This window comes from Mirounga angustirostris, unplaced genomic scaffold, assembly GCF_029215605.1.
Source record: "Mirounga angustirostris isolate CCGP_5_RB_7025 unplaced genomic scaffold, mMirAng1.0.hap1 SCAF_6, whole genome shotgun sequence".
Classification (NCBI taxonomy): domain Eukaryota; kingdom Metazoa; phylum Chordata; class Mammalia; order Carnivora; family Phocidae; genus Mirounga; species Mirounga angustirostris.
This window is the reverse complement of record NW_026991714.1, coordinates 121,897,643-121,922,917: the sequence shown is the minus strand read 5'-3', so window position 1 is coordinate 121,922,917 and position 25,275 is coordinate 121,897,643. Positions and strand designations below refer to the sequence as shown.

Below are 25,275 nucleotides of genomic sequence, written 5' to 3'. Positions count from 1 at the left end.
ATAATATGAATACCAAAGGCATAGATTCCCAATATCCTATGAAATGTGAAGAAAAGCAAAATGACATAAAATAATTCCAGAGGCTTTTCTAAGGCAAAATGCATTGTGAGTAGCCAAGGTGGGGGGATAAAATGTACAGTTTCCCAAATTTATTTGAGCACAGACCCTTTTCTTGCAGGACAACGGTTCCACAGGACACAAGTTTAGAAAACATTGATCTAAGGCATAACTTTAAAGTATATAAGTCCTTTTCTTTTGCTATTTTCTTCTCTCTCTCTTTTTTCCAAGCAAGGAGACCAGGGCTTACACATACAAATGAGAATTAAATCCTAGGGAAACGAGTTGCTCTTGCCAATAATGCTACCACTCTTTCAAAGGGCTTTTGAAACTCCTTCTCATTAATTGTTCTCAGGAATCAGGACACATTCCCTTGAATACCCTTGTTAATGGCAAAGGTTGACCCTTTGAAAGAAGGTTGGATTTTGGGAACGGAACTATGTAAAGTCAAGCCCAGTGATTCATGTTCAAGAGGAAGTAGATGCAAGTAGTTAAAAGTGAGGATGTGGGGTTAAGCCCCAGATGTGCCACTTAGGAGGGATGTGACATTGAGGAGGTTACTTAAAACCCTTTTATGACTCAGTGCTTCATCTGTGGAATGGAGGTAATCATATCCCCTCATAGGGTTATTGTGATGATGAAGTAAAAAAATGAGATCAATCAAGTGCTTAGCATGAGGCAATACAAAAATGACAAACACCCCCTAACAAAATTTTGCCTGGTTTTATTGCATGGCTTGTAAACTGGCAGTGAAGACAGTTCTCAAAGAAGGATATAGAAATGTTTAGCCATGGAAGCATAGTTGGGAGGAATCTATGACCTCCCACAGGAATTCTCTAATGACTTCAGAGTTATTTGTACATATAAATTCTAGTCTTTTTTTTTTTAAGGCTCATTGCTTTTTAATCACATTGTGCACAGGCAAACACTTGCCATTTTGCCATGTAAATGGGCACAACAATTTCTCTCTAGTCCCTGACCATGGGAGGGATAATGAAATATTGTTTTATCATCAGCCACCATGGGGAGGTCTTGGCAAAATCCCAAGGGATGTACTTGGAAAATTGAGAACCACATTATTATTTTAATAATGACTTTATAATAGCTAATTCCATATTATGAGGCTCTTTCATTTAATAATCTAATTTACTGGTTTGTTAGAATTGATCCAATAAATTTTGTCCATTTTCTTTAACAAGATCACCTTCTATATTATATTAATTTAAAGTAACTCTATTTGTAGAATGGAATACAATACAATAGAATTTTTTTAGGCCAGGAAAACACCTCAGTTAATTGAATATATAGGTCCCAAAATGTCAACTTATGTTTTGTTTGGTTTTTATCCTTTTTAAAAATCTGCTTCCAGATTTTTGCCTTCCCCTGAAAATTAGGAAAATATGGCTCCATGTTCATGTACCATATTCTCATCAGCAATGATTAGCTGGAGCCGAGGTTGTCATTTTTAGGCAAGGCTTGTCTTCTCTGGTTTACCCCAATCACTACCACCCCTATTGTCTTCTACTCAACTGCTTCCTTTATTTACCCTATCACCCAACCCCCACTGGCATTTGAGTTCAAGAACCATAATTTTATCTATCTCTGGCATTTTATACATTTAAATTTTAGGCCCAGGGATATTTTGTGACCAACCCAAGTTCAGAAAGCCCATTAGTGGCTGAACTGGATTTGAAACTCATGTCTTCTAGTTCAGACCTCTTTCCATCCTACCATAGAACCACTCATCTGAAGACTGGTCAGTGTTAATTATTTTGAACAAAATCATATTTTACTAAATGTGGTGCCAGTTGTTTTTCCATGAGGAAGAAGTGAGAGGATTCTGCTCATCTCAGTCTTCTACCCCCCCAAAAGGCAAATAGTTCATGTTTTCTGTGAGAAGTATTTGAAGGAAAGATTTCTTAGCAGGTTCTGATGGAGACCTCTGGGTAGAACAATAACATTTCGAATCTAGGATCATAAGCAAATCCAACCCATACAATCAGATGCTAATCTGATATTGTGGTAGGTCAAATTAAAGTGATTTTCAAAAACCATAATAAAAATAACATTTATTATTGAGTTACAGGAACTGTGCCAAGCACTTTACATTTATTGCTTCAGTTAATCCTTACTGTAATCCTGTGCAGTAGGTATGATGGTTATTCTCCATTTTGCAGATGCAGATCATGAGGCTTGACTAAACTTGTCCCAAAGCATAGAACTACTAAGCAGCAGAGTGGGGATTGAACCCATGTTTATTTGACCACAAAACCTGCATTCTTTGCTGCTTGCCACATTGTCAGCTCTCCAGGCTTCGCCACTTTGATATCACAGCTGTCACCATAAAGCCCCTGTCATCATTTTGTAGCCTATAATCTCAACAGTTGGCAAAAGTCACCATCATAACCAATCAACTGAATATGATTTTGAACAAAATAAGAAAGCCTATCAAGACTACCTTATGATAAAAAATTTTTTTAAAAGTCTACCTTATGATGCATTCAAACACAGGCAATTATAATTTACATTTTTAGGGATCACTGCCAACTTGGAGCTGCCATATCAGAGCAGGGAGGGAGAGAGATGACACTCATCTTCGTGTCCCTCACAAAGCCCAGTGCTGTGCCTGTTGCACAGTAGAATCCCAAAATGCATTTACCGAAATGGGAGGCTTTTGCTTTCATTTTGTTACTGCTTGCAGCACTACAACGAATACCTACTTTTAGCTAAGCAAATATAAATAAGTCAAAAAAGAAATAACCTTGGACGCTTGGGTGGCTCAGTTGGTTAAGCGACTGCCTTCGGCTCAGGTCATGATCCTGGAGTCCCAGGATCGAGTCCTGCATCGGGCTCCCTGCTCGGCGGGGAGCCTGCTTCTCCCTCTGACCCTCCCCCCTCTTATGTGCTCTCTGTCTCTCTCATTCTCTCTGTCTCAGATAAATAAATAAAATCTTTAAAAAAAAAAAAAAGAGACGTATTCATTAAAAAAAAAAAAAAGGAAATAACCTTTCTGTCAGTGAATTTTTTTTCCATCTTAATACTGCTTAACCAACATTTCCCTTTGGATGTCTTGTCAGACTGAATAAAGGGGGAATGTTACCCTTCACACCATTGATGCTAGTTAACCTCCAGAGTCAACAGAGAACCTGGGAGGCAAATATGATTTTTTTCATGTCAAAGGCCTAGAGGAAGTCCAAGTGGGACAGAAGAGACTCAGGCAGTGGGTCTAAGAAAGGCTTTAAATGCTTTGCCTTTTAAATTGTGGTACACTAGAGATCTCTGTTGAAGAAGTTTAATATCATAACGCTAGGGTTTTATCCTTTTTTTTAAAGTATAATTTATATGTACAACCAATACACATGATACAGAAGAGGGGATTGGGACAGCCCAGGAATGGGTGTGAGGAGACTGGGAAAAAGGCAGCAAGAAAGTGAAGAGGCAGTGAAGAGGAAGGAGGTGTCCACCATGCAAACTGCTGCTCTCCCTGGCCTCTCCTGGGGAAGACAATGTGCCTGTGCCTCCCAGAGTGCCCTCCACTATTTTGTTCTGGTCCCGAAGGCAAGGTAGTTAACTGACTTAGACTCTGCCTGACCCATTCAAATTTAGTCTGTATTCAGGCCTCCAGGAGGGAGGGTAGAAGTCCTCCAGGAACTGGAGCCTCAGACCGGGGGCTCCCCCCATGATGGCCTGTTGTGTTCTGTCTCATACCTTCTACGTTACCTGGGTCCCTAGGACAGATTGGGGAGCTTCTCTTAGGCTTGAGGGAGTATCATCCAACCATTACTCTCTTTGTAGGGGTAATCCTTGGTTTCTAGGGAAGGAGGCCAATTCCCAACATGAAATGCCAGTATGGGGGAGGTGACTGAGTCAGTGAACAACACCTTTATTCTGAGGCTGAACAGAATCTCTTCACAATTTTTGGGTTCAGTTCACTTTCTAGACCTCCACGCACTTAGTTCACGTGAAATCTGATAGGGTACACCAAACATAAAAAAGAATGTGACTATCTACTGATAGGAAAGCAAGACTCTTTAGTATAAAATCTGTGAAAATATGGATTGAATTCAACAAATATATGCTAGTCTAGGCTTGCAACATCTAGGCTCTTTTCTAGGACCTTGGCTATTGATGACCCTCCACGATGTCCAGAGACATGAGGCAGATAAAAGCACAGATAGCTCTAGTAAAAGACAAGAAGAACTAGAGATATCCAAAAAGTCTATAGAGTTTGAGAGAACAGAGGTCAGGGAATAAGGTACTTCAGTTTGTTAATGGACGGAGCTTGGGGAGTGTTTGTGTGCATGTGTGGTGTCAATATTATGAGATGACCCTGGACAAATAGCCACATTCTATTAAGACCAACTCAGGTGTTCAGACTTTCTCTGTTTCTGGGAAACCATTAAAAATGTCCAAGCACAAGGGTGACATGATGAGATCTGTGTTTCTGGAAAGTAACACTAATGGAGGTGGATAGAAGGGGCACCCAATGCAGAGGCTCCCACAGCAGCTCGTGAACCCCTGATGGCAGCTTCAGTTAGGGCCATGGCCTTGGGTTGAAGAGGAGGTGGCAGGTTCTCATCCTGTTTGAGAGAGGACTTGTCTGGTTGGAAAACAGTGAAGGAGAAGGGGCCGGTAACTCATAAGTTTCTTGCTGGAATAATTGAGGGGATGAAATATACTTTCAGAGGAAACATTGGTTATACAAGGTTACTTTGCAGTCACAACAATTAAGTAATTAAAAAGTTGAAAATCAGAGCTATGGGTCATGAGGCAAATTGTAGACAACACAACCTACTTGCTGACTGAAATTTTTACTTCTTGGTCTATTGTGGGGGGCATCAGCTGGCCACAAACCAAAGCATGCTTATCCATTACCAGCTAATAATTCTTTGAGAAGCCCCCTTAGCTTATAGGTCTGGCTTGAGTAGTCATTAAAGAGTGCTACATTTTTCTTATGCTTGTAACATAAGGAGAAATAGAAGAAGGGGCTGATAACTGCAGAGGTGAGATAGGCCATGGATATTTTCTTGTGGGCAAATAGTATTTTGAAGTACTAAACGATAAAACCTTAATAAGTTGGATGTATTATTTATCTTGCTCATGGTATTGCTTTTTCCTTTTTAAATTTTTTTACTTCTTATGGGCTATGTACTTGTGTGCTTATTGTGGATTAATAAAAGAAATAGTGATACTTTTTTCCCCCCAGAGGGATCAATTCTATTGCTTCAAACAAGACCAAATCTCACTGGAATAAATAGAATTTTTTCTGACCACATTGAATTCTTATATACATGGATTTTTTTTTTAGCATGATACTAAAATCAACCTTGTAATTTGCTCCCTGCAAAGAGAACTCTCGCCAAGAGTTGGAGGGATTTAGTTTATTAAAAATTTTATAAACAAATGGCAATGTTGCCACATTTTATATTCTTCAGTTAGAATTTTACTTCCTCAATGAGCCTTTATCATTGGGGATTTCAGTCTGTAGTTGAGAAGAAGGGGGCTTTAATGTGTGAAAACACATTTCTGTAAATTGCATTTGCTACAAGCACTGTTCCCCACCCCTAAGAGCAAACCCAAATGAATAATCATTCTCATTGGTTATGTTTCACAACTGGCTCTATGGAAAACATGAATGAAATCGCATTTGCTTGGGCAAAGTTTTGTTGTTGTGGCTGTTTAAAATCAGAAATAAGACATTTTTAAACTGTTTTGTATAACATTTTTGATGAATTTTTATTATATAATTCTATTCTTTCTCTCCTCTCTACAAAGTGTGCGCTTTTGTTGTTCTTGCTCTCCAACACACATTGTCTTTTCTCCCAAAACACTGTATGTAACTTAAGGAGGGCACTGTGTCTATTCTCCTCAGTACCCCAGGCTGACATTTCAAAAAGTACTTCTCATCATGCTTCTGCAGAAGGTCTGAAAAAGCATCTGGGGCCATAACAAAATTATCAGATTGTTAGCATGGATCATGGGAATGGGTCATTTCTTTTCCTTTTTTCAACAACAGAGCAAGAAACCAACTGCCTTTGCACATCAATCAAGCAGAATCGAGTTTGAAGTTTCTCTCTTCACAGGATAGGACAGGTCAGTTTGGTAATCCACGGTCACAAATGCTGTTAGAATTCATTGCAAAGCATAAGCCATGGCTGGTGTGATCCAGGCCTCGTCTGATGGCCAAAGTCATGCAAAGGCAAATTCAGGCCCCTTCGTCTTCGTGTTCCGGGGGGGACTGGCAGCCCACGTGGGGTTTTCAGGGCACTGGGTGGCCATGCCCCACAGAAGAACTCTTTTCATCTGTGAACCATCTATTTCCATTAATATTATGATTATGGCACAATTCCTATTTGGAGCCTTATGATTTATTTCCTCCTCAGTGAAAATGAGCTTATTAGACCCTTTCCTGAGGAGAAGGAGGAAGCAAAGAAATTGGGCAAGAAGAATGGGGAGCAAAATCTTTAGGAAACAGGGTGCTGAGATCAGAGACAAACTTTGACACCTGACACTTTTGCATAAGTTCTGTTCTGGCACAAATCTGCATGTTGAAGTTAGCCAATGTGAGTTAAGTAAGGACATATAGGGCAAGAATTACTCGCCCTTTTGTTATTTCTGAAACCTGAACTGCTTTTAGAAATAAGGGCTGGAATGTTCTTTAGGAACTCAGAGCATGGGACACAGGGGCATGGCACACACTCGGTGTGGGCTATTTAAAAACCAGTTCCTTGGCTTCCCTCTGTGATTCTAAATACGTGTAATCACATTACCCTGCAGCAGCCGGGTAACTATTCCTATACCACTGTCCAGCATCTGTGCTTGTGAGGTTGGTCCACCGGTTAAAAAAAAAAACAAAACACAAAAAATCAAAGTAGACATGTTCTAACTGATCGGGTTGCTCAATCCAGGTTTTCTATGTTACAGCTAACGTCTATTTAGTGTTGGAATATTAGTATGTGTTGACTGATGCTTCTCCTTGAATTTTAAGGACTCATCTATTCAACTATCCTTGGGGGGCAAGAGGTGCCTTAGCTCCTGAAAAGGATGCTTTTTAGATGAGCCATTTATTTATTTAACAAGTGGACAACATAAGCACAATTACCACTTTTTCAGATACAACCAATTCTTATGCTGCGGAAGGATCCCAGCATTGGAGACTTTGCCTCTCTATGTGCTAAAGACTCTTTTTTGGATTTGTTTGATGTGCTAACCCTTCCCCTAATCATACCACTAGCCATCAGTCAGATAAATCCCTTAAGCATATTCTACTCAATTGCATATCAATCCAAGACATTAACTAGTAGAAAGACATTAGCCAACATTGTTATATAATGTCCGAACACCTGATCAGGTTTGTGAATTCAATGAAATAGTCAAACCAGTTTTGGAATTTCATATAGATAAAACAACAGATTAACAGGTTTAATTTATAGATTTTTTTTTTAGCTTTTTAGCTTTATGTAAAAAATTAAAAGCCCTACCGTTCATAAAACTTGTAACCATTTGTCATACCTGATGCCAAGCATTTTATCTACTTAAATCTTATTTATCTCTGATAACAATCCTTCAATGTATCATCACCTCCATTTTACAGATGAGGAGACTGAGGCTCAGAGAGATTTAGTCATTTGCACAAGATTCCATGTCTAGTTTCTAGTGAGTAGTGGGGTTAGATTTACACAGGTCTCTCCAATTTCAAATCATGCTGTTTGTCTCCGTATATATAACCTCAAACAGCCAAAATGGCCAATTAAGGCAAAAAACCCCAAAAAACAAAAAACAAAAACCCACCCACCCAAAAACCAAAAATCAAGCAAGCAAAAAACTTGGGTCCTGAATCATGCAGTTCAGATAACAAAAACTCAGTTGATCGACAATTGGCTAATTTCCTCCTGGAACCATGTCACTACAACTCCAATCTGTCACCTGACACCTGAGTCTTGGGAGACCTCTTGACCCTCATGTGGTCCTGCTCTAAGAACTAGCACTCCAATGGCCAAACATTACACGTCAGAACAAATTATACATGTGATATTGTGCCTGTGGAGAAATCTGATTTCTTAGTCAAATATTGTTTTTTGACTATTTTGAGACATAGCTGGAATATGTGGTTCCCTCGTGGCTAACTCAAAACACACAGCAAAGACTAATCCTTTGCACCATCCTATATTAATATTTTCTTTGCCTCCTTGTAAGGTGACTAGTTATAAATGACGAGAGATTAGAAAACAATCTCATGAGAGTTAATATATTAAGGAGTTACCTAGAAAGAACCCGGATTTGTTTTTCCCCACATGGTAAATCATACAGAGTAGCAGCCTGCCCCAGATCCCCGGGAGACAACATCTTGAGCGCATATGTTATGCAGGGTTCAGTATCGACTAATTCAAAAACTACAGGGCAAAATAAGCAAAGTTCCCAAGTCAAAAATGAAAGTAAAATAGTGGCATGGAATTGGGAGCATTGTTGCAAACATTCCAACAACTTCATAAATAGCCATTAAAGTAGACAGCATTACAGGTTAGCAAATTTACCATTGCAAGAATCAACCTGCACTGCCTGTGTCAAGTCGCCAACAAACCCAGCTACCTCTGACTTTACTGATAGTCTTTTTCCTTCCAGAAATGCAATCACATTTGACAAAATCAATATTGAGATTGTTTTACTAGAGGGCTCATCCAAATATATGCTATATTAAAAATAGTCATGATATAAATATTTCTCACAAGAGCTGCAGCGATGGTGTGAATAAAAAACTCCCTTCTGAGATTTCAGTAAAACCAGATCTCACAAAGGATCTGAAAGAAAACAAACAAAAAACAAACAGACATACACAAAGAGACACACACACACACAGAACAAACCTTATGTTAATCCGGTTTAGCAAAACAGGCACTATTTTGACACTATTTTATGAAGTACCATACTGTTCCTTCCCAGATGGAGTAGGAGAGATGAATCGGCTACAGGTTTCTCATAATAATGTTCAGGGGTAGGGAGTATCTAAGCATGTTCCATAGCAGCTTAATCAAAATCAAAATTTCTATATGCAGCAAAATGTTAGCACTGTCAAATGGCCAAGCACGCAAGAGGAATTTCTCTCTCCATGCCCTCCTACCGATACATACAAAGCCCCAAATACATCGGCTGGAATTTTTAAATCGTAAATTAGATATCAAAATGCTTACGGGCCTTACAATGAGATAACATCAGGAGGAACGGTGCGTGGAATGGATCTGGCATTCTCACATAAAGCATTATCTTTGGTACAAGTACACACGGCAGGGCATTTTGGCTTCGCCGGTTTCTTCCCCTCAGTCAGCAAAAGCGCAGATAAGAGACATAGGAAATAAGCAATTCTTTTCAGGGGGATGCAGGCATTTCCCATCCTCTGGCTTCTCTCTGATTCCATGCAGTCGAAAAAATATCCCCAAACATGAACAGGGCTTCTGGAATTCAGCTGGTGATTGTCTTGCTCTGAGACCAGGTCACACAAGAGTCCACCCTTTTCCTCTGCCTCTGTGTCTGTTTTTCAAAACGGGGACCTGCAGCTGATTCGTGAGCTGCTCTTCGCTCCAGCAACGCACTGCTCGGGGAAGAGACCTGTGAGGTGCTGTACGATGGGAGGGACCCAACTGCTGGAGGAGAGAGCCGACTTGCATCACCAAGAGAACACTGAGCACAGACCAGCCTTCGAAGGCAAAGTGAAGTGATGTAACAGAAAATAAACAGCGTTCTGCTTGCACCGGGAGGCCCTTTAATTGCTACCAAAAATAGGACGGCTTTATGTCTTATTAGTGGTGGGTGGGCGGGTGGGTGGGAGCAGTCATCTTGTGTCAGATCTCGGCAGTCTCAGAAACCTCTGGGAATTTGCTGTGCATGTAGCAAACGACCGAGTCAGAAAAACTTGCTTCGGAGCCAGCCCTGGCTGGAAAAATGAAGTTAAATGAAACTCTCTCCCTCCGCAGCATTTGGCTAAAACCTTGGTATGGCTGGCTGAATCCACCTGACTGATGCCATCGTTGAAAGACAAATAGGAACACATGGAGAATGTGACTTTGAGGGAATGAATGTGAGTAAATACTTTTCTGACACTTATCAACTCTTATGAATTCTTGCCTCTCATAATGGGCCCCCCTCCCCCATGTGTAAGCCATCCCCTCCTTCCACGATGAGGGAGGAAACAAGAGTGTAGACTGCCCCCGTGCATAATCCACCCTCCTCATTTCTCACACTCCCTTCGTTAGCTATAAGACCAGAAGCTTGAGGGAGTGCCCTGCCAGCAGGAGGCTGCCAACTTTGGCTTCTCGGGGCCCTGTAAAGGACCTGCTTTAGCCCTGGAGGCTCAGACAGGGTGGGGAAAGCACTGGATTAAGAGCCGGAGCCCTGGCTTTGAGGTCCCAGATCTGCCACAAACTAGCTGGCCTTATCCCTGCATCTGTTTCCCTGTCTGTGAAATGGGGATGGTAGCAGAGGTGTTCCATAAATATCATGAACGTTACATCAAAATGGTAGGCTACGTCACTGTCATAGTTGATGGGAAAGAGAGCATACCCTTGGAATAGGAAATTTATTTAAAGAAAAAAAAAACAGGCCTTGACATTGGGACATTGGGGCAGGGTGGTGTAGTCCAAGAGGGTGGGAAGACCCTTGCCTTGGAGGACAAGGAGGAGAATAGACCCTGGGTCCTCTTACCACACTGAAGTCAGCCACCCTGGAGCTGGCCCAGCTGGCCAGGGGATGTCAGTCTACAGTCCTTTCTCCCGCTCACCTTAGACTGAAAGCAGTAAAACGACAATTTGAACAAATGTGTGATTATGACCAAACTCACCCTCCACTGGAGCTTGATGCATTGGCGGTCTACCCCTTCCCTCCCATCACATGCCCCACACTCACTGCAATCACTTGTTTAATCTCTGTAAGCTCTGGAGGTGGGAGGAGGGGGGAAGTGGCAGGCATGTTCATTCTTGTATTTGATTACTGTCTGTTCACTCAGAAGACTCTAAGCTTCATGAGGGCAGAGACCCTGCAGTGAATCCAGTGCCTGGACAGCGTTGTGCACATGCTGGGCAAACAGTACACCTAGACCAACAATGGGGCGTAAAGGCTATTCATGACCAGACCACGCTCATCCAAAGAAACTTCACATCACGTCTCAGAGTTATAATAGAGGAATTTGATCTCATCAAGGGGGTCAGAGGACAATTCCCTGAAGAAGTAATGATTGAGCTGAGTTCCCAGGTAAGGGGGAGTGAAAGAGAGAGCAGGAGCATTCCAGGTGGGGCAAATAGACACAAGGGCCTGGCCTCGACCCTGAGAACAGCGGACACCTCTGCAGTGCTTTAGGCAAGAAGTGATATCACCTGGTTGGTGCTTCAAAAGGACCAGTAGATTATGATCATTAAACCAACTCTTGAGGGCATATAAATATGTTGTATTTTTACAGAAGAGGAAAAAAACCTCAATCCAAGAGAAGTAATGATTTTAGAATAGATTCTACTAATGTTTCACTGTCAAAGTCTCTATGGGGGGAGGGAGTATATGATAGTGTTTTTAGAAACTGTGACCCATGGGCAAGCCCCACTTGAAATGGTAAAAGTGTCACTTAAAAGTTGGCTGCAAGCCAGATTTCTGTAAATTGAATCCTGTTTCAAGCGCACAGTGGCAACTTGCTCCATAAAATAATTATGTAGTAAAAATTTTATAGAGGACGTTTTTTATTCTAACCACCCATCCCCTAACTTATCTGACTTGTAAATGATGCATTTTGTAATTATAAAATAAAGACCCCGAGAACCTTCGGGGAACCTCAGAGTTCTCAGATCCAACCCCCAAAATGTTATAGGTGGGGTAACTGTGTTCCTGAGAGCTCATACAGATGGCAGGGAACAGACCTATCACTCTGTGTGGGGTGACATTCTCACAGAGACTTGGTGAAACTGATCAGTGTGGTTAAACAGGATAATTCACTTCCTATGTTTCACTTTCAAATGTATCAAATTATCTAGATTGTTTGATCAGTCCTTGGGTTTGTGCTCTGTAGACACGGTCAGAGGAAGGGTGGGCAGTCTTTCATTTTTGACTGGACGAAGCCAGAAGGGCAAATGAATGAGGGAAAGAAATCATACCCATAACTTCACTTTGCAGCTGTATTTATCTGGTGGTTCAGTGTGTCAGTTCCAGTGGAAAAAGGACCATGGGGGGGGGGGGTGGACTCTAAGGACAAATTACAATGGGCATTCTGAAAAGACAGTAACTTTTTCTTTTTCTATGGCATTTAAAGCCCAGACTTGAATTCCCTATTCAATTAAAACACCCACTAACCCACTAAGATCAGGCAAAATTGTAACCATGTAATGTGGAATGCTGATGGACTTTTAAGGGAAGAGAAACCGCCTGACTCCAGAATTGGATCTGAGGAGGGGGCTAGGAAGAGCAGTTTGCCATACTGAAGACTTGAAGGGCCTGGAGAGGGGACTCTTACTGCTGATGAGACTTCCCCACAACTCCTCCGCCTCCTCCTCCGGGAAGCCCTGGTAGGGCACACAGAGGATGTGGGAATCGGGAGGGTGAAAGCTTAGGGGTTTCCACCAAGTTGGACACCTTTAGATAAGGTTTGATAACCCACCTGTGCATTACGGTGGGGGCCCTTGGGAGAGTGGCTTAGAAAGAATGAAAACAGAGCTGGAAGGAGGCGCAGGGGGTACTGGGAGGCTTGACTGAGGAAGGCTGGATGCTCAGGCCCAGCTGTAGAAGCCCAGTGGGTCCCAGGCTGGCTCTGCACTTTGCCAGCCTATGACCACAGGCTACAACGTAACCTTTCTAAGCCATAGTTTTCTCTTCTTTATCATGAGGATAATAGTAATACATATCACATGGAATTGTTGACAGAATTAAATGTATCTAAAGTGTTTAGCATGGGGTCTGGTACCTGGGGAAGATTTGTTATCATCCTCCTCATCATTGCTGCAACAAAACTTGAACTCTGAACATGTGACTCCCAAGACCTGGGAAGCCAAGCTCTCAAATAAAAATGGGTTTATCTTAAGTCTGTATTCGCTCTAGGAAGCAGGCACTTCTGGGCAGGATGACAGACTGTGGCCTTGCCAAGAGTCTATTTGCATAAAGCAACCAAGGATCCTCCTGGGAAAGAACGAACTCACCAGTCTGGGTGAGAGTAAGAACATCCAAGCCCAGTCCAAGGACAAGGTCCAGAGCTGGAGAAAAAGAAGGTGGTTTTGGTGATGAACATAAAACGGAGATTGTTGTCAGCCTGCTGCCCTTGAACACGCGTAAGTTAGAAGGGGTAAGAAGAATCTACATTTGAGTCCTTGGAACAAAGGGGGTGCTTTCTAGGTTAGTGGGCATCATGGCCTTGCACGTGGGTGCTGTGAGGAACTGCGCCCAGCGCTGCGGCACCAGAACTGCCATGGAGATATAACAGCGTCCCCATCCGAGCCCGTGACTCACACGTCACCAAAGCCACTGGGTTTTCCACCAGGAGCAGCTCAACATTAGTGGCCTGGCAGCAGTGACGGCCACACCAAGGAGTAGGCAAATGATCCCAGCAGGGAGCCAGAGCACAAGAGAAGGGAAACAGGCCCTGGCGTGTGTTCGGGAGCACATGTGCGATGTTCTCTGGGCATCCTCAGAACTGGGACAGGGGCTTGGTGGAGGGGCCGGAGATTCTGGGAGAGCTGATGAAAGCAGAGGGAGAGAGGAACAGCCTGTGCTGGTTCTGATCCCAGCTCTCCCCTCAGGCTGGCGTGGCCTAGGAAACACGCATTATGCAAGTAAACAAATCATTATTATGAGCCTCAAAAGGTCCAGCTTGGCCCTGCCTCCCTTTTACAAACACTCACACATGCAAACGGGTGTCAGTTCTTCTGTGTGTGTGTGTGTGTGTGTGTGTACGGTTGTGATGTAAAATGTTTCTTACAATCAGTCTATGACCAAAAAAAAAAAAAAGAAAATGCTTCATTAGAGGATGCAAAAGATCTTCACCCACCCCAGGAATCTGTGAAATGGCAGAGAAATGTTGATCTCAATATCAAAAAAATTCACTTACTGATTGAGGGCAGTAGTAAGTAGACTGGCTTGAATATCATTTCTGTTATTTACTAGCTGTGTGAATTTGGGCAAGTTGCTTAGCTACTCTGTACCTCATTTTCTACATTGATAAAGTAGCAGTAATACCATCTTTACATTGTTGATATTAGGATTAGTGATAATGCATGTGGAAGGCATGTCACAAAGAAAGCATTCAGCTACTGATAGTTCTGCCAGAAATTAGATGGGATGTGGGCAAGGCCAGTGAGCAGAGGACCAGATTTTACCTTTTTTTTTTTTAAGATTTCATTTATTTATTTGAGAGAGAGATAGCAAGAGAGAGAGAGCATGAGCAGGGGGGAAAGGGAGAAGCAGGCTCCCCACTGAGCAAGGAGCCTGATATGGACTCAATCCCAGGACCCTGGGATCACGACATGAGCTGAAGGCAGACGCTTAACCGACTGAGCCACTCAGGTACACCGAGGACCAAATTTTAAAGATTACTTAGAAAGAGGATGTCACTTAGGACTCTTTGGTAGAAAGTGTCAGACATTGATTCTGCCAATCGTAGCATAAAAGGCCCTCATTGCCATGGTGATAGAGTGACTCGCAGAATCCAAGGACGGTCTGTCCAAGCAGGTTTCAGAAAGGAGAAACTTGTGGGAGCTCGGGGATCTAGGCAACAGGAGGTGAGGGACAAGGACCTCAGGTGAACCTGCTCCAACCAGTTCTTGTCCCCATGTTCCTCCCCAGAGGAGAGAGCCTGGTGGGCTGAGCTGGGGTCAGGTACCCATCCATTTGCCACGGGAAAGCACGACACCTTGGCAGCAATCCCACCAAGAGTGGAGGTGGTGGGAGGGGTGTGGCACCCCAAAGGAAACTTTGGTGTTACTACCAGGAGCAAAGAGGATGGCTGGGCAGGCAAAATCGAGGGACACTCACTAGGGGATGGTATGTGTGCCAGCATTTTTTAGCTAATATCATATCCCTTGTCCCCAGCCTATCACCCCAACCAACCAACCTCATGATTTTTAAGAGAATGACCCAGAGGGTAATTTATACAAACAGGTATGGGTAATTTCTCAAAAGACAGATAAACCCTTATGTCCTGACTATGGAATTGGGATATTTTTTACTCCTATGGTCCAACTTTGGCCGAGAGGAGTTGCAAGGCAATAGGAATAAAGCTGACACTTACAGAATGCGTATTTTGTGCCATCAGCTGTTCTAAGCCCTTTATGTAATTAATTCATTTAATCCTCATAACAATCCAATGGGCTAGATATTTATTATTATTGTTGTTGCTGTTGTTATTTCCTCTCCACTTACAGAAAAGAAAACTTAGGGCCAGGAGATGAAGTAGTGTGCCCAGGGTCCAGCAGCTGGTGAGGGGCGGCACTGGGATCTAACCCAGGCATCTGAGTCTGATGCCCACGGTGTTAGCCACCACTGGACATTGCCTCCCTGAAGGGTCAGTGGGATGCGGGATCCTGGGTGCTGCTTTGGAGGCCCATACTGCCTCACTGGTGAGGTGCTGCTCTAGAACTACAATTCCCAGCATGCAACAGGGCTATCATCTTAACCCCTTCCTCACCAAAAGTTCCTCGCAGTCCTGGGTAAAAAAATTTTTAAGGGCAAATGTGGCAAAATCTGGTCTCCCAAAGGATGATTATGTAATTGAGGCATGAATGCATATGTAAGTGGGAGTAGACAGAGGAGAAGGTAAAATTCTAGTTTAAAATATCCTCTGCATTTTAGTGTTCAAAGGAAGGCACTGAAAATTACTATGGGGAAGACCATTTTTTAACTGAGAAATGTGTACCGTGATAATATCACTATTCTCAAACTTTCTTGCACTTTGCAATCACTTGGAGAATTTCTAAAAATACTTAATGCAGGGGTCACATCCCTAGAGGTTCTGATTTAATTGATCTGGAGTATGACCTGGACATTAAGCCTTTTAAATGTCACATGAAACTCTAAAGTGCAGCAAAATTTGAGAACCCTTGTTTTGAAGAAGAGAAATATTCAGGTGGGGTCATAAAGATAAACCAAATTGTGACTAGCTCAAGGAAACTTGTCTGAAAAAAGAGAGGGAGACAGAATAGTCTCTCAAGCAGCAGTTTTCAATCCTGGCTGCACATTAGGATCACCAGGGAAATGTTTTTAAAAATTACCTTACCCCAGGCCAACTGAAGTAACATCTCCGGGGATGTATTCTGGTGAAAGAACTGAACCCCAGAACGGTGGTTCTCGAAGTGTTCCCAGACCAACTGTTACCTGGGAACTTGCCCCACCCCACCCCAGACAATGGGGAACAGAAACTCGGCGGGGAGGGCCTAGCAATTTGTGTTTTCACCAAGCTTCCCAGTGATTCTGGTGCACTGTCAAGTTTTGATAACCACTGCCCTGGGATGGAGGCTCCATGGAGGCGGGAACTTGGTCTGATGTTTTCACCAATGATCCTAGCGAAGTGGTAGGCACAGAGAATGTGCTTTCCGTAGTCTGTTCCATTAAGGGCCCTCAATGAACCAGGCCTCCTAGTACTCATGCCCTTGTGCCCTCTCCCCTGGGAGCCGGACTGGCCCTCTTTAACCACAAAATGTGCACAAGTGGTATGAGGCCAGTTCCTGGCCAGAGTTTTAAGAACCGGCAGCTTCTGCTTCTATACTCTTAGGAGCCCTAAGGTGCCATGTCAGTAGTCAGGCTCCTTGTGAAGAGGCCACATAGAGTTAGAAATCCTGAGTCTCCGTAGAGAGAGAGACCCAGCCACCCCAGCACCCAGGCTGAGTTCAGCTCCAGCCGGACCTACCAGATGAATGCAGCCACAAGAGTGACCACAGGCAAGACCAACAGCAGGAACTCCCAGCTGAGCTCAGACCAGATCAAAGAGCTGTGAGCAAATAAAATGATTTTAAGCCAGTAAGTTTTGGGTGGTTGGTTAATGCAGCAACAGGAAACATGAAACAATGCTCAGTACATACCTGTTGATTTAATGGTGAAAGTGCTGTAGGGACATGGAGCTAGAACACAGCCTCTCTCCTTTGTCAAAGGAGGAAAAACAGGAGTTAGATAGAAAGCAGGGACATACTAGCCAGTTGACAAAAAGGATGGCTAAGGAGGGAACTTTGACCAGAAGCTATTAATACTGCACCCACAGCCCAGCAGCAAAGGCCCAGAGTGCCCAGCCAGGAGCAGAAGCATCAGAGGTACTAACTCTTGCACACTGACTACTGATTATATGCCAGGCATATGGATAAAACATTTTTCCGATATTAATTCTCAACAACAAATACTACATATTTAAAATATATAATATACATGTAACTCATATAATATTCTATATAATTGTATTATATATATTTGAATTATATATTAATTCTTCTCAACAGATTTGCATAAGTACTATTATTACCCCATCTTACAGATAAGGCAACAATGCAATATTGTTGTGACAAGAGAGAGGGTCGGTGTGTTCCTAAGGCGCTTGGAACTGTTTACCTGCCCCTTTCAATTGCTCTTCATTCATTGGTTCAACATGTACTTCTGAATACTCTGTTATGCATGAGGCATTGGGGAATGCAAAGACACATAAGTCTCTGTCTTCAGCAAACGGAATGAATACCTAGATTATAAGATGGTAGACAGTTCACTCTCCATTCTTAATTCTCTCTCTGCTTCTTTGGGAGGCAGCAGTAGAATTGTAAAAATGGACAGATCTGAGTTCAAATTCTGACATTGCCACCTATTGGCTGTGGGATCATAGTCAATCCCTTAGCCTCTGTCTCAATATCTTTGTGTGAAATGAAATTAATGTTGACCTTACAGGCTTTTGCCAAAGGCTGGATGAAATCATGTCTATGAAAGCATTTTATCAACTCTAGTCTTTTACAAGTATGAGGGGTTCTTCTTATGCTGTTCTAGTCATGTTTACTAAACTGAATTCAACCCTCCCTCCCCAACTGGCTCTTTTTTTTTTTTTTTTAAGATTTACCTATTTATTTGAGAGATAGAAAGAGAGAGCACAAGCTGGGGGAGGGGCAGTGGGAGAGGGAGAAGCAGGCTCCCTGCTGAGCAGGCAGCTTGCTCTCAGGACCCTGAGATCCTGACCTAAGCTGAAGTCAGACTCTTAAACGCTGAACCGACTGAGCCACCCAGGCACCCCTCCCCCAACTGATTTTATCTCTCATTCTTTCCCGTTTTATTTCCCTTTATTGTAAAGGTAGCCAAGATTCATTTCAATCAGGTATATGGTATGACAGGCAGACATGGAAATGACTGTCATGAAGGAAGAAGTTGCTGTACTCGCCCTGGAGTGTGAAACAGGAGGCTGGGCAGGCCATGCAGGGAGGCCACATGAAGAAGCACTAGGGACAGTCAGGAGGCAGAAGGTGTGAAGGGAAAGTGTAGACAAGAGCCTTTATTGTGCTTGTTTGAATAATCGCAGTGAGCTTTGGGACATAAGAGCTGTCCCTAATTATGGGGTACCTGCTTCTGGGATGACTAGAGCAGGTGGACAGTGGCTCAGAGGAGGAGAGCCCAGTAGAGGAGATGGTTGGAAGATGGACTCTGCCTTGGTTGGTTTGCGTATGACAGATATTCTCACAGATTAGTCATTTACTATCTCTAGGAATCGGTTAACTCTGGCAGGGGCAGTCCCTCCAGGGTTAGGAAGGTCCCAGATGTCAAACCATCAGAATATAGAAAATAAGAAGACATGTTTAATACACCCTTCCAACCGCTCTTCTGTAGGAAGCAACTGACGGGGCTCTAAGAGAACTAAGAACAATGTGGGAGCCTGGGGAACCACCCGATTAGGAGTGCTGGTCTGTGAGGAAGGGAACAGGAGGGTCAGCGAATCCAGTGGAATTTAGGCTCTGGCGTTCTTTAGTTTACCGAGATTCCAAGCCCATCGCAGAGTGAAGCCCAGGTGAATGGGATGAAAGGCAGCAAGTCGTATGGCTTTAAAAAGCCTCCTTGAAGGCAGGACCTGCAATTTATGTATCTTTCTATTCCTTTGGCTGAATGACCATTACCTAGGAGAAACAGCTAAAATGGCCCTTGTAAAGGAGAAAATATAGTTCAGATGTGTGGCCTGGTATTTTCTTTTACTTTTAAAAAATAAACTTTGTTTGGTTTAATTTTTATTAATGCAGTTAAGTATACTGAATTTATACATGTTCATAACCGTCTTCCATGTTGAGTAGAAAGTGAATTTGGCATGGACTGGGGACTCTTGCTTGCAGCCCCAAAGAAGGAGACCCTCTGGCTCATGCTGGTGGGAGAACTTGAACGGGCCCTGCTGTCCTTCCTCAGTTCAAGTTTCAGGGGAGGAAAACTGATGTAACTGATGATGACGATGATGATGGTGCTGCTGCTGCTGACAACACTTAGCATGTGCTTGCAGTGTGCCGAGGACTGGTGTAGGTGCCTTGGAGACGTTACCCCATTTAACTGGAACACAGTTTGGCTACTCTTCACTCCCGATTTATAAATGAGGAAACTGAGGCGCAGAGACCAGGCTGCTTGCCCAAGCTAAGGGGTCCACCTGGCTTAAAACAGAGACATTCCGCACTCTTCCTCACTCCACAGCACTGTCTCCTTGCTGCAGAGTGGTTTCCTGGAACAAAGGTGACCCCACCTTACTCACACAAGAGCGGGCAGGAACTGTGGGGTGTGGAACTCCTGGGAGTGATGGCTGTTGGGCCCTTGTGCTGGACCGGCCGTGTACCCGGGGCTGATCCCTTGGAAAAGCTGTGGCATATGGGAAGTTTGTCTCTGGGACGTGGTAGAAAGAGAAGGGGCCAAGATCTGGTTCTGTCTGGGATGAGCTGTATGACCTTGTGTGTAGCTCTTGACATCGAGGTTCTGCTTTTCAAAGGAAGTGCCGGGACTGGATGAGATCTAACGATCCTGTACATGTGAACTGCCTCTGCCAGAGAGCCTACCGGAGAGAAGATTATTGGAAAGGCAGGGAGAATGTTGAGCAGGTTCTTGAATGTACAACAGCAAGTTACTAATAGCTATTTGGGTGCCTGGAGGAGTTGTGAAAATATTGGCCTAGTAGCCTCCTGCTTCCCCCTGGCTGCAACTGTTGGACCAGAGATGCCAACATCCTGAAACTCTTGGAACCTCCACACACAACGAAGAATTGTCTTGCCCCAAAGCTCTTAGCATTCCCACTGAAAAGGAATAAAAGAAGTTCTCATAGTGGGAACATAAAAAACTTCTCTGTGCATTTTTCTGAACATTAATCAATAACCCATTAGCCCAGGGAAGCTGAATGCTCTACATACAGAATCCAAAACAAACTGACAGATATCCTCTGGCAAGAACTGTGGAAGTGTTGTGTGGCCATGGACTGGCATTTCATTTCCTCAGGTCTCAGTTTCTCCAGCTTCATAACACTAACATTCTAGAACTTCCAAACTTCTCTCCTCAGGCAGGAGAAATACCTTGTCAAAACAGAGGCTTGAAAAGACTTTGTTTTCCTCATTTTGTGTATAGTAGATGCATGTACTACAGTTAACCAAAATGCACATGGCAAAGTTTATTTTATTTTGTTTTTTTAAAAGATTTTATTTATTTGAGAGAGAGAGAGAAAGCAAGGGACAGAGCGGGGCGGGGGGGGGGGGGAGGGAGAGGGAGGGGGAGAAGCAGACTCCCCGCTGAGCATGAAGCCTGATGTGGGGCTCAATCCTAGGATCCCGAGATCATGACCTGAACCGAAGGCAGACGCTTAACTGACTCAGCCACCCAGACATCCCACACATGGTGAAGTTTAAATCAAAATACAAAAGCATACTCTACTGAGTATATTGACTGTAGTTAACAATACCATATTGCATATTTGAAAGTTGCTGGGAGAGTAGATCTTAAAAGCTCTCATCACAAGAAAAAAACCTCTTTTGTGGCTATATATGGTGACAGATGTTAATTAGATTAATTGTGGTGATCATTTTGCAAAACTATATATGAATATCATTATGTTGTATGCTGGAAATCGGTGTAATATTATAGGTCAATTTTTAAAATAGTGTACAGGGCGCCTGGGTGGCTCAGTTGGTTAAGCGACTGCCTTCGGCTCAGGTCATGATCCTGGAGTCCCGGGATCGAGTCCCGCATCGGGCTCCCTGCTCGGCGGGGAGCCTGCTTCTCCCTCTGACCCTACCCCCTCTCATGTGCTTTCTCTCATTCTCTCTCTCTCAAATAAATAAATAAAATCTTTAAAAAAATAAAATAAAATAAAATAAAATAGTGTACAGAAGCAAGTGATCCAAGAATATTTTTGGTAATGTATGATTTTAATTATTTAGCATTTTCTCTAGAAATATATTTGAATTTTTCAGAGCCAAAAACCAAAAATGCAGGGAAGGCCTTGGTAGGCTGCCTTTCAAGTGGCTAGACTTGAATAGCAAAAAAAAAAAAAAAAAGAAGGTTGTTAGTGAATAAAACAAGCATCATAATTCTCAGTCATGGGCAAGGTGAACATAACTGAGCCAGAAATATGATTTGGGGTGGTCCTAAGGGAAAACAGTGCCTCTGAGAGGTGTTGCCCTAGGGAGGACTTGTTCATTGGAATGCATAGCTGAAAATATGATTATTCTCCTTTTTTCTTCTTCTTCTACTTTATGCCTGAATCATTCCCACAGTAGTTATTAGCAGTCACTTTTTTCTTTTTGTTTTTTTTTTTAAAGATTTTATTTATTTATTTGAGACAGAGAGAATGAGACAGAGCACATGAGAGGGGGGAGGGTCAGAGGGAGAAGCAGGTTCCTTGCTGAGCAGGGAGCCCGATGCGGGACTCGATCCAGGGACTCCAGGATCATGACCTGAGCCGAAGGCAGTTGCTTAACCAACTGAGCCACCCAGGCGCCCAGCAGTCATTTTTTTCTTAGAAGAGACACTTCTTCACCATTTCAAGGAGACCATTAAGTGCTTTTTTGTTTGGTTATTTTGGTTTAAGATTCTGAAATTGAAGACGAAACCTGCAACGAGACTGTTCTGCTTTGGAAACGTGAACTTCATGATGTTGGATTTCAAGCTTGTTGCTTTTGCCTTATCCCTTTAGAAAGGCCCTGTTTTGTTTTGTTTGGCTTTGTACTCTCATTCTGGAAGAACTAAGAGCTTTCCACTGCTGCCTGTGACTTGTGGCCTGTACTACACCCATTAAGTTTTCATAGGAATGATGATCCCAGAAGCTTGGAATTTAACCCCGGAACATGGCAAGGGAATGATGGAACTGGGTATGACCATAGGATTAGTGCCCTGCTGGTCTGGAGCAGGGAGAAACATGGACAGCAGGGGAGTGTCAGGCCCCTGCACCAGCCCCTCTCTTGGCCACATGCTTGGCACTGCCTCGACTGCTCCCAGCGGTGGAGCCAGGGAGCTGGAAGAACCAATACTTGCTGGACCAATTGATCATCTCACCTGCTCTGCAGGCCAGGCATTAGCATCCTCACCCTGCGGGTGAGGAAACACAAGCTCTGAGAGGTTCAGTGACTTGCCCAAGGCCATTTAGTTTGGCTTCAAACTGACTTCGGTCTGTTTCCAAAATGTTTATCATGTGATTCCTTATTTTTGATGTGTATGAAATTATGGGCAGTTCTTGAGGCCTTGTCTGTATACGGTATGGCATTTGGGGTATGGAAATAACTGAGGCTGATCCAGCCCTGGCTCTGGAGGCTCTCAGGGGAAGCCTGGGGGAACCCTTGGGTCATCCCAATCCAGTAGGATGCAGTATAGCATGATGGTTGTGGCTCAGCTCCTGGCATTGGCATTTACTAGCTGCATGACCTTGGGAAAAATTTTAAACTTTCTTATCCTCAGTTTTCTCACCTGTAAAATGAAGATATCAGTACTTACCTCACAGGATCCTTATGAAGAGGAAATGAGATAAGGGAAGAAAGTGCTTAGCACATAGCAAGCTATTATTATTCGGATCAAGAGTGCCCCTCCTGAAGCCATCAGAATGAGTGAGTGGAGAAGCCAGGCCTGGCCATGGGGGAGAACAGCCTGGATCGGCTGCCTTCCCGGCCCAGACTATACCCTCAACCCCAGGCTTCTGTGATGGGTACCTTCCATCTAGTCTGAGGATAGATCCCAGGACCCTGAAGAAACATAGTCCAGGGGTGGCATTCCCTACTCTCCCCACCCCAGAGAGCAGCCAGATCTCAGAGGGGCTTTCAAAGGACGGCATCAACACTCTAAGATGATTGTTCAGGTTTTTCCAGGAAAACACCACTTTCCCCTTTTGTCACTTCTCTGGACCAACATTGAAGTGAGTTGTGATGGACATAGGCCCTCCTTAAATGGAGTGTTCATCATTGGCATTTGACTGTAATCATGCCACTCAGATTAGAACTAAGTAAATGCTGGATTTTTATTTATTCGTTTTACTTTGAACAGTTTTATCTTAGTTCTTACTCAGCATAGTTATCTAAGTTAATTCATTCAACAAATGTGTGCTAAATGTGTTTTCCATGTGAGGCACAGCCTAGCACTGGACATTCAGTACAGGGCAAGACCCGCAGAGCTCCTACCTTTGAGCATCATAGTCTAGAGGAGGAGTCAAGAATTAAATAAGAGGAAGCACAAGGTGGGAGAAGACTGTTAGGGGACAATCAGGTTGGTGGAGCAGCGATAACAGCACAGAGTCTCAACTGGGAGGTCAGGAAAATTTAAACTAAACCCAGAGGGCTCCATTTGTTTCAGTCCATCCTGGCAGCCTCTTCAAGGTCCCCAGATTGCCTGTGGATGTCAGGTGGCTGCACCAGTAAAGAGTGTCCCGCTGTAGTCTTTCTGATCCCCAAGATCTGGGAAACTTCCTCATGCCTTTGCCTCTGACTTCTCCCCACAATAGGCAAGGCTTCTGAGAAATGGTTTCTAGGGTAAACCAGGGAACACAGAGTATAATGTGAAACAAGAAAAAAGTACAAGAAGAAAAAGGTTTTGTGCCTCTGTAGGGAAGGAAAATTTTTCTCTTCTACTCTCTTAGGTTCCCTGCCTGAGCCCCGCAAATTAAACTGACAAAGGGCAGCTTAACAAGAGTTTTTTAAAAACAGGATTTAATTATATACTTATGCACAGGAGTTCACAAAGAAACATGACTGAAGGAGGTGTTACAATCTGGGCCTCCATATATCACCTTAACAAGGGGTGACACTGTGTGGAGAGGAGGCTAGACAAAGGGAAAGGGTTTTGGGGCTTTTGGAATGTGGGTAAGTTATGAGAAGGTGACTAGGAAACATGGTAAATAAGAGTTGTTTAGGGGCGCCTGGGGGGTTCAGTTGGTTAAGTGTCTGCCTTCGGCTCAGATCATGATCCCAAAGCCCCCCACATTGTTCAGCAGGGAGCCTGCTTCTCCATCTTCTGCTGCCCCTCCCCCACCTTGTGCTTGCTCTCTCTCTCTCTCTCTCTCTCTCTCTCTCTGGCTCTCTACTCAAATAAATAAATAAAATCTAAAAAAAAAAAAAGGTTTCTTAAGGTTTATTATGTAGATAAGAGTCCTCTCAGGTGATAAGAATTGTCTCAGAGCAGTTCTTTTCCTGGTACTGGAGAGGTAGGCACATTCACAAATGAAAATTTATATTACATTTACAGAGGGAAAGGTGTGCCCTGCATTTAGACAGGAAGGGAAAGGGCAAAGAACCAATCCCTTTCAGCTCAAAACCACCTTATTCCAAAGTGGCATATTTTGCGGTGACATACTCTGATCTCTTTCACCGGGCCCTGTGTGGGTTTTGAGCGCTGGGCTAAGAACCTTTTACATATATTTCATTCTATCATTTATTTCTCATTACAACTCTATGAGGTAGGTGTTCTTATGCCCATTTTTCAGGTCAGGGAACTAAAGCTAGACAGGTGCAATAAATAGGTCATAGAGCCAGCCAACCGCAGAGCTAGGATTTGAGCCCAGGAAAATGAGAAAATTAATTGATCCTTTTTCAGTAAAGGCAAGTTTTTGCAGGAGTGAGTGTGGGAAACACCATTGTTCCTGAAAAGGGGGCATTTAAAAAGAATTAAGGAAGGGATTCTTGGTAGGAATTGTAAACCCTCCAGCACCTGGGAGTGCGAGCCACGAAGAGCTCCATCAGCATGAACTGAGTACAGCAGAGAGGGAAGGCTTGAAGAAGGGAGTAAGGGTAGGAGGGAAGCCCCTCAGTTAGT

The 25,275-nt window shown here is 43.4% G+C and overlaps 1 protein-coding gene across 1 annotated transcript in view; it reads right to left on the bottom strand.

Moving 5' to 3' along the window:
- Positions 1–9,678, bottom strand: part of LGI1 (leucine rich glioma inactivated 1) — a 37,409-nt gene extending 27,731 nt beyond the window's left edge. Inside the window, exons 1-2 of the mRNA XM_045878452.1 lie at positions 9,255–9,678; positions 8,784–8,855 (exon numbers count right to left, since the gene is read on the bottom strand). Of these exons, the coding sequence (XP_045734408.1) occupies positions 8,784–8,855; positions 9,255–9,469 (287 nt within the window). The 5' untranslated portion in view covers positions 9,470–9,678. The remainder of the gene's footprint in view (positions 1–8,783; positions 8,856–9,254) is intronic.
- Positions 9,679–25,275: the final 15,597 nt, after the last annotated feature.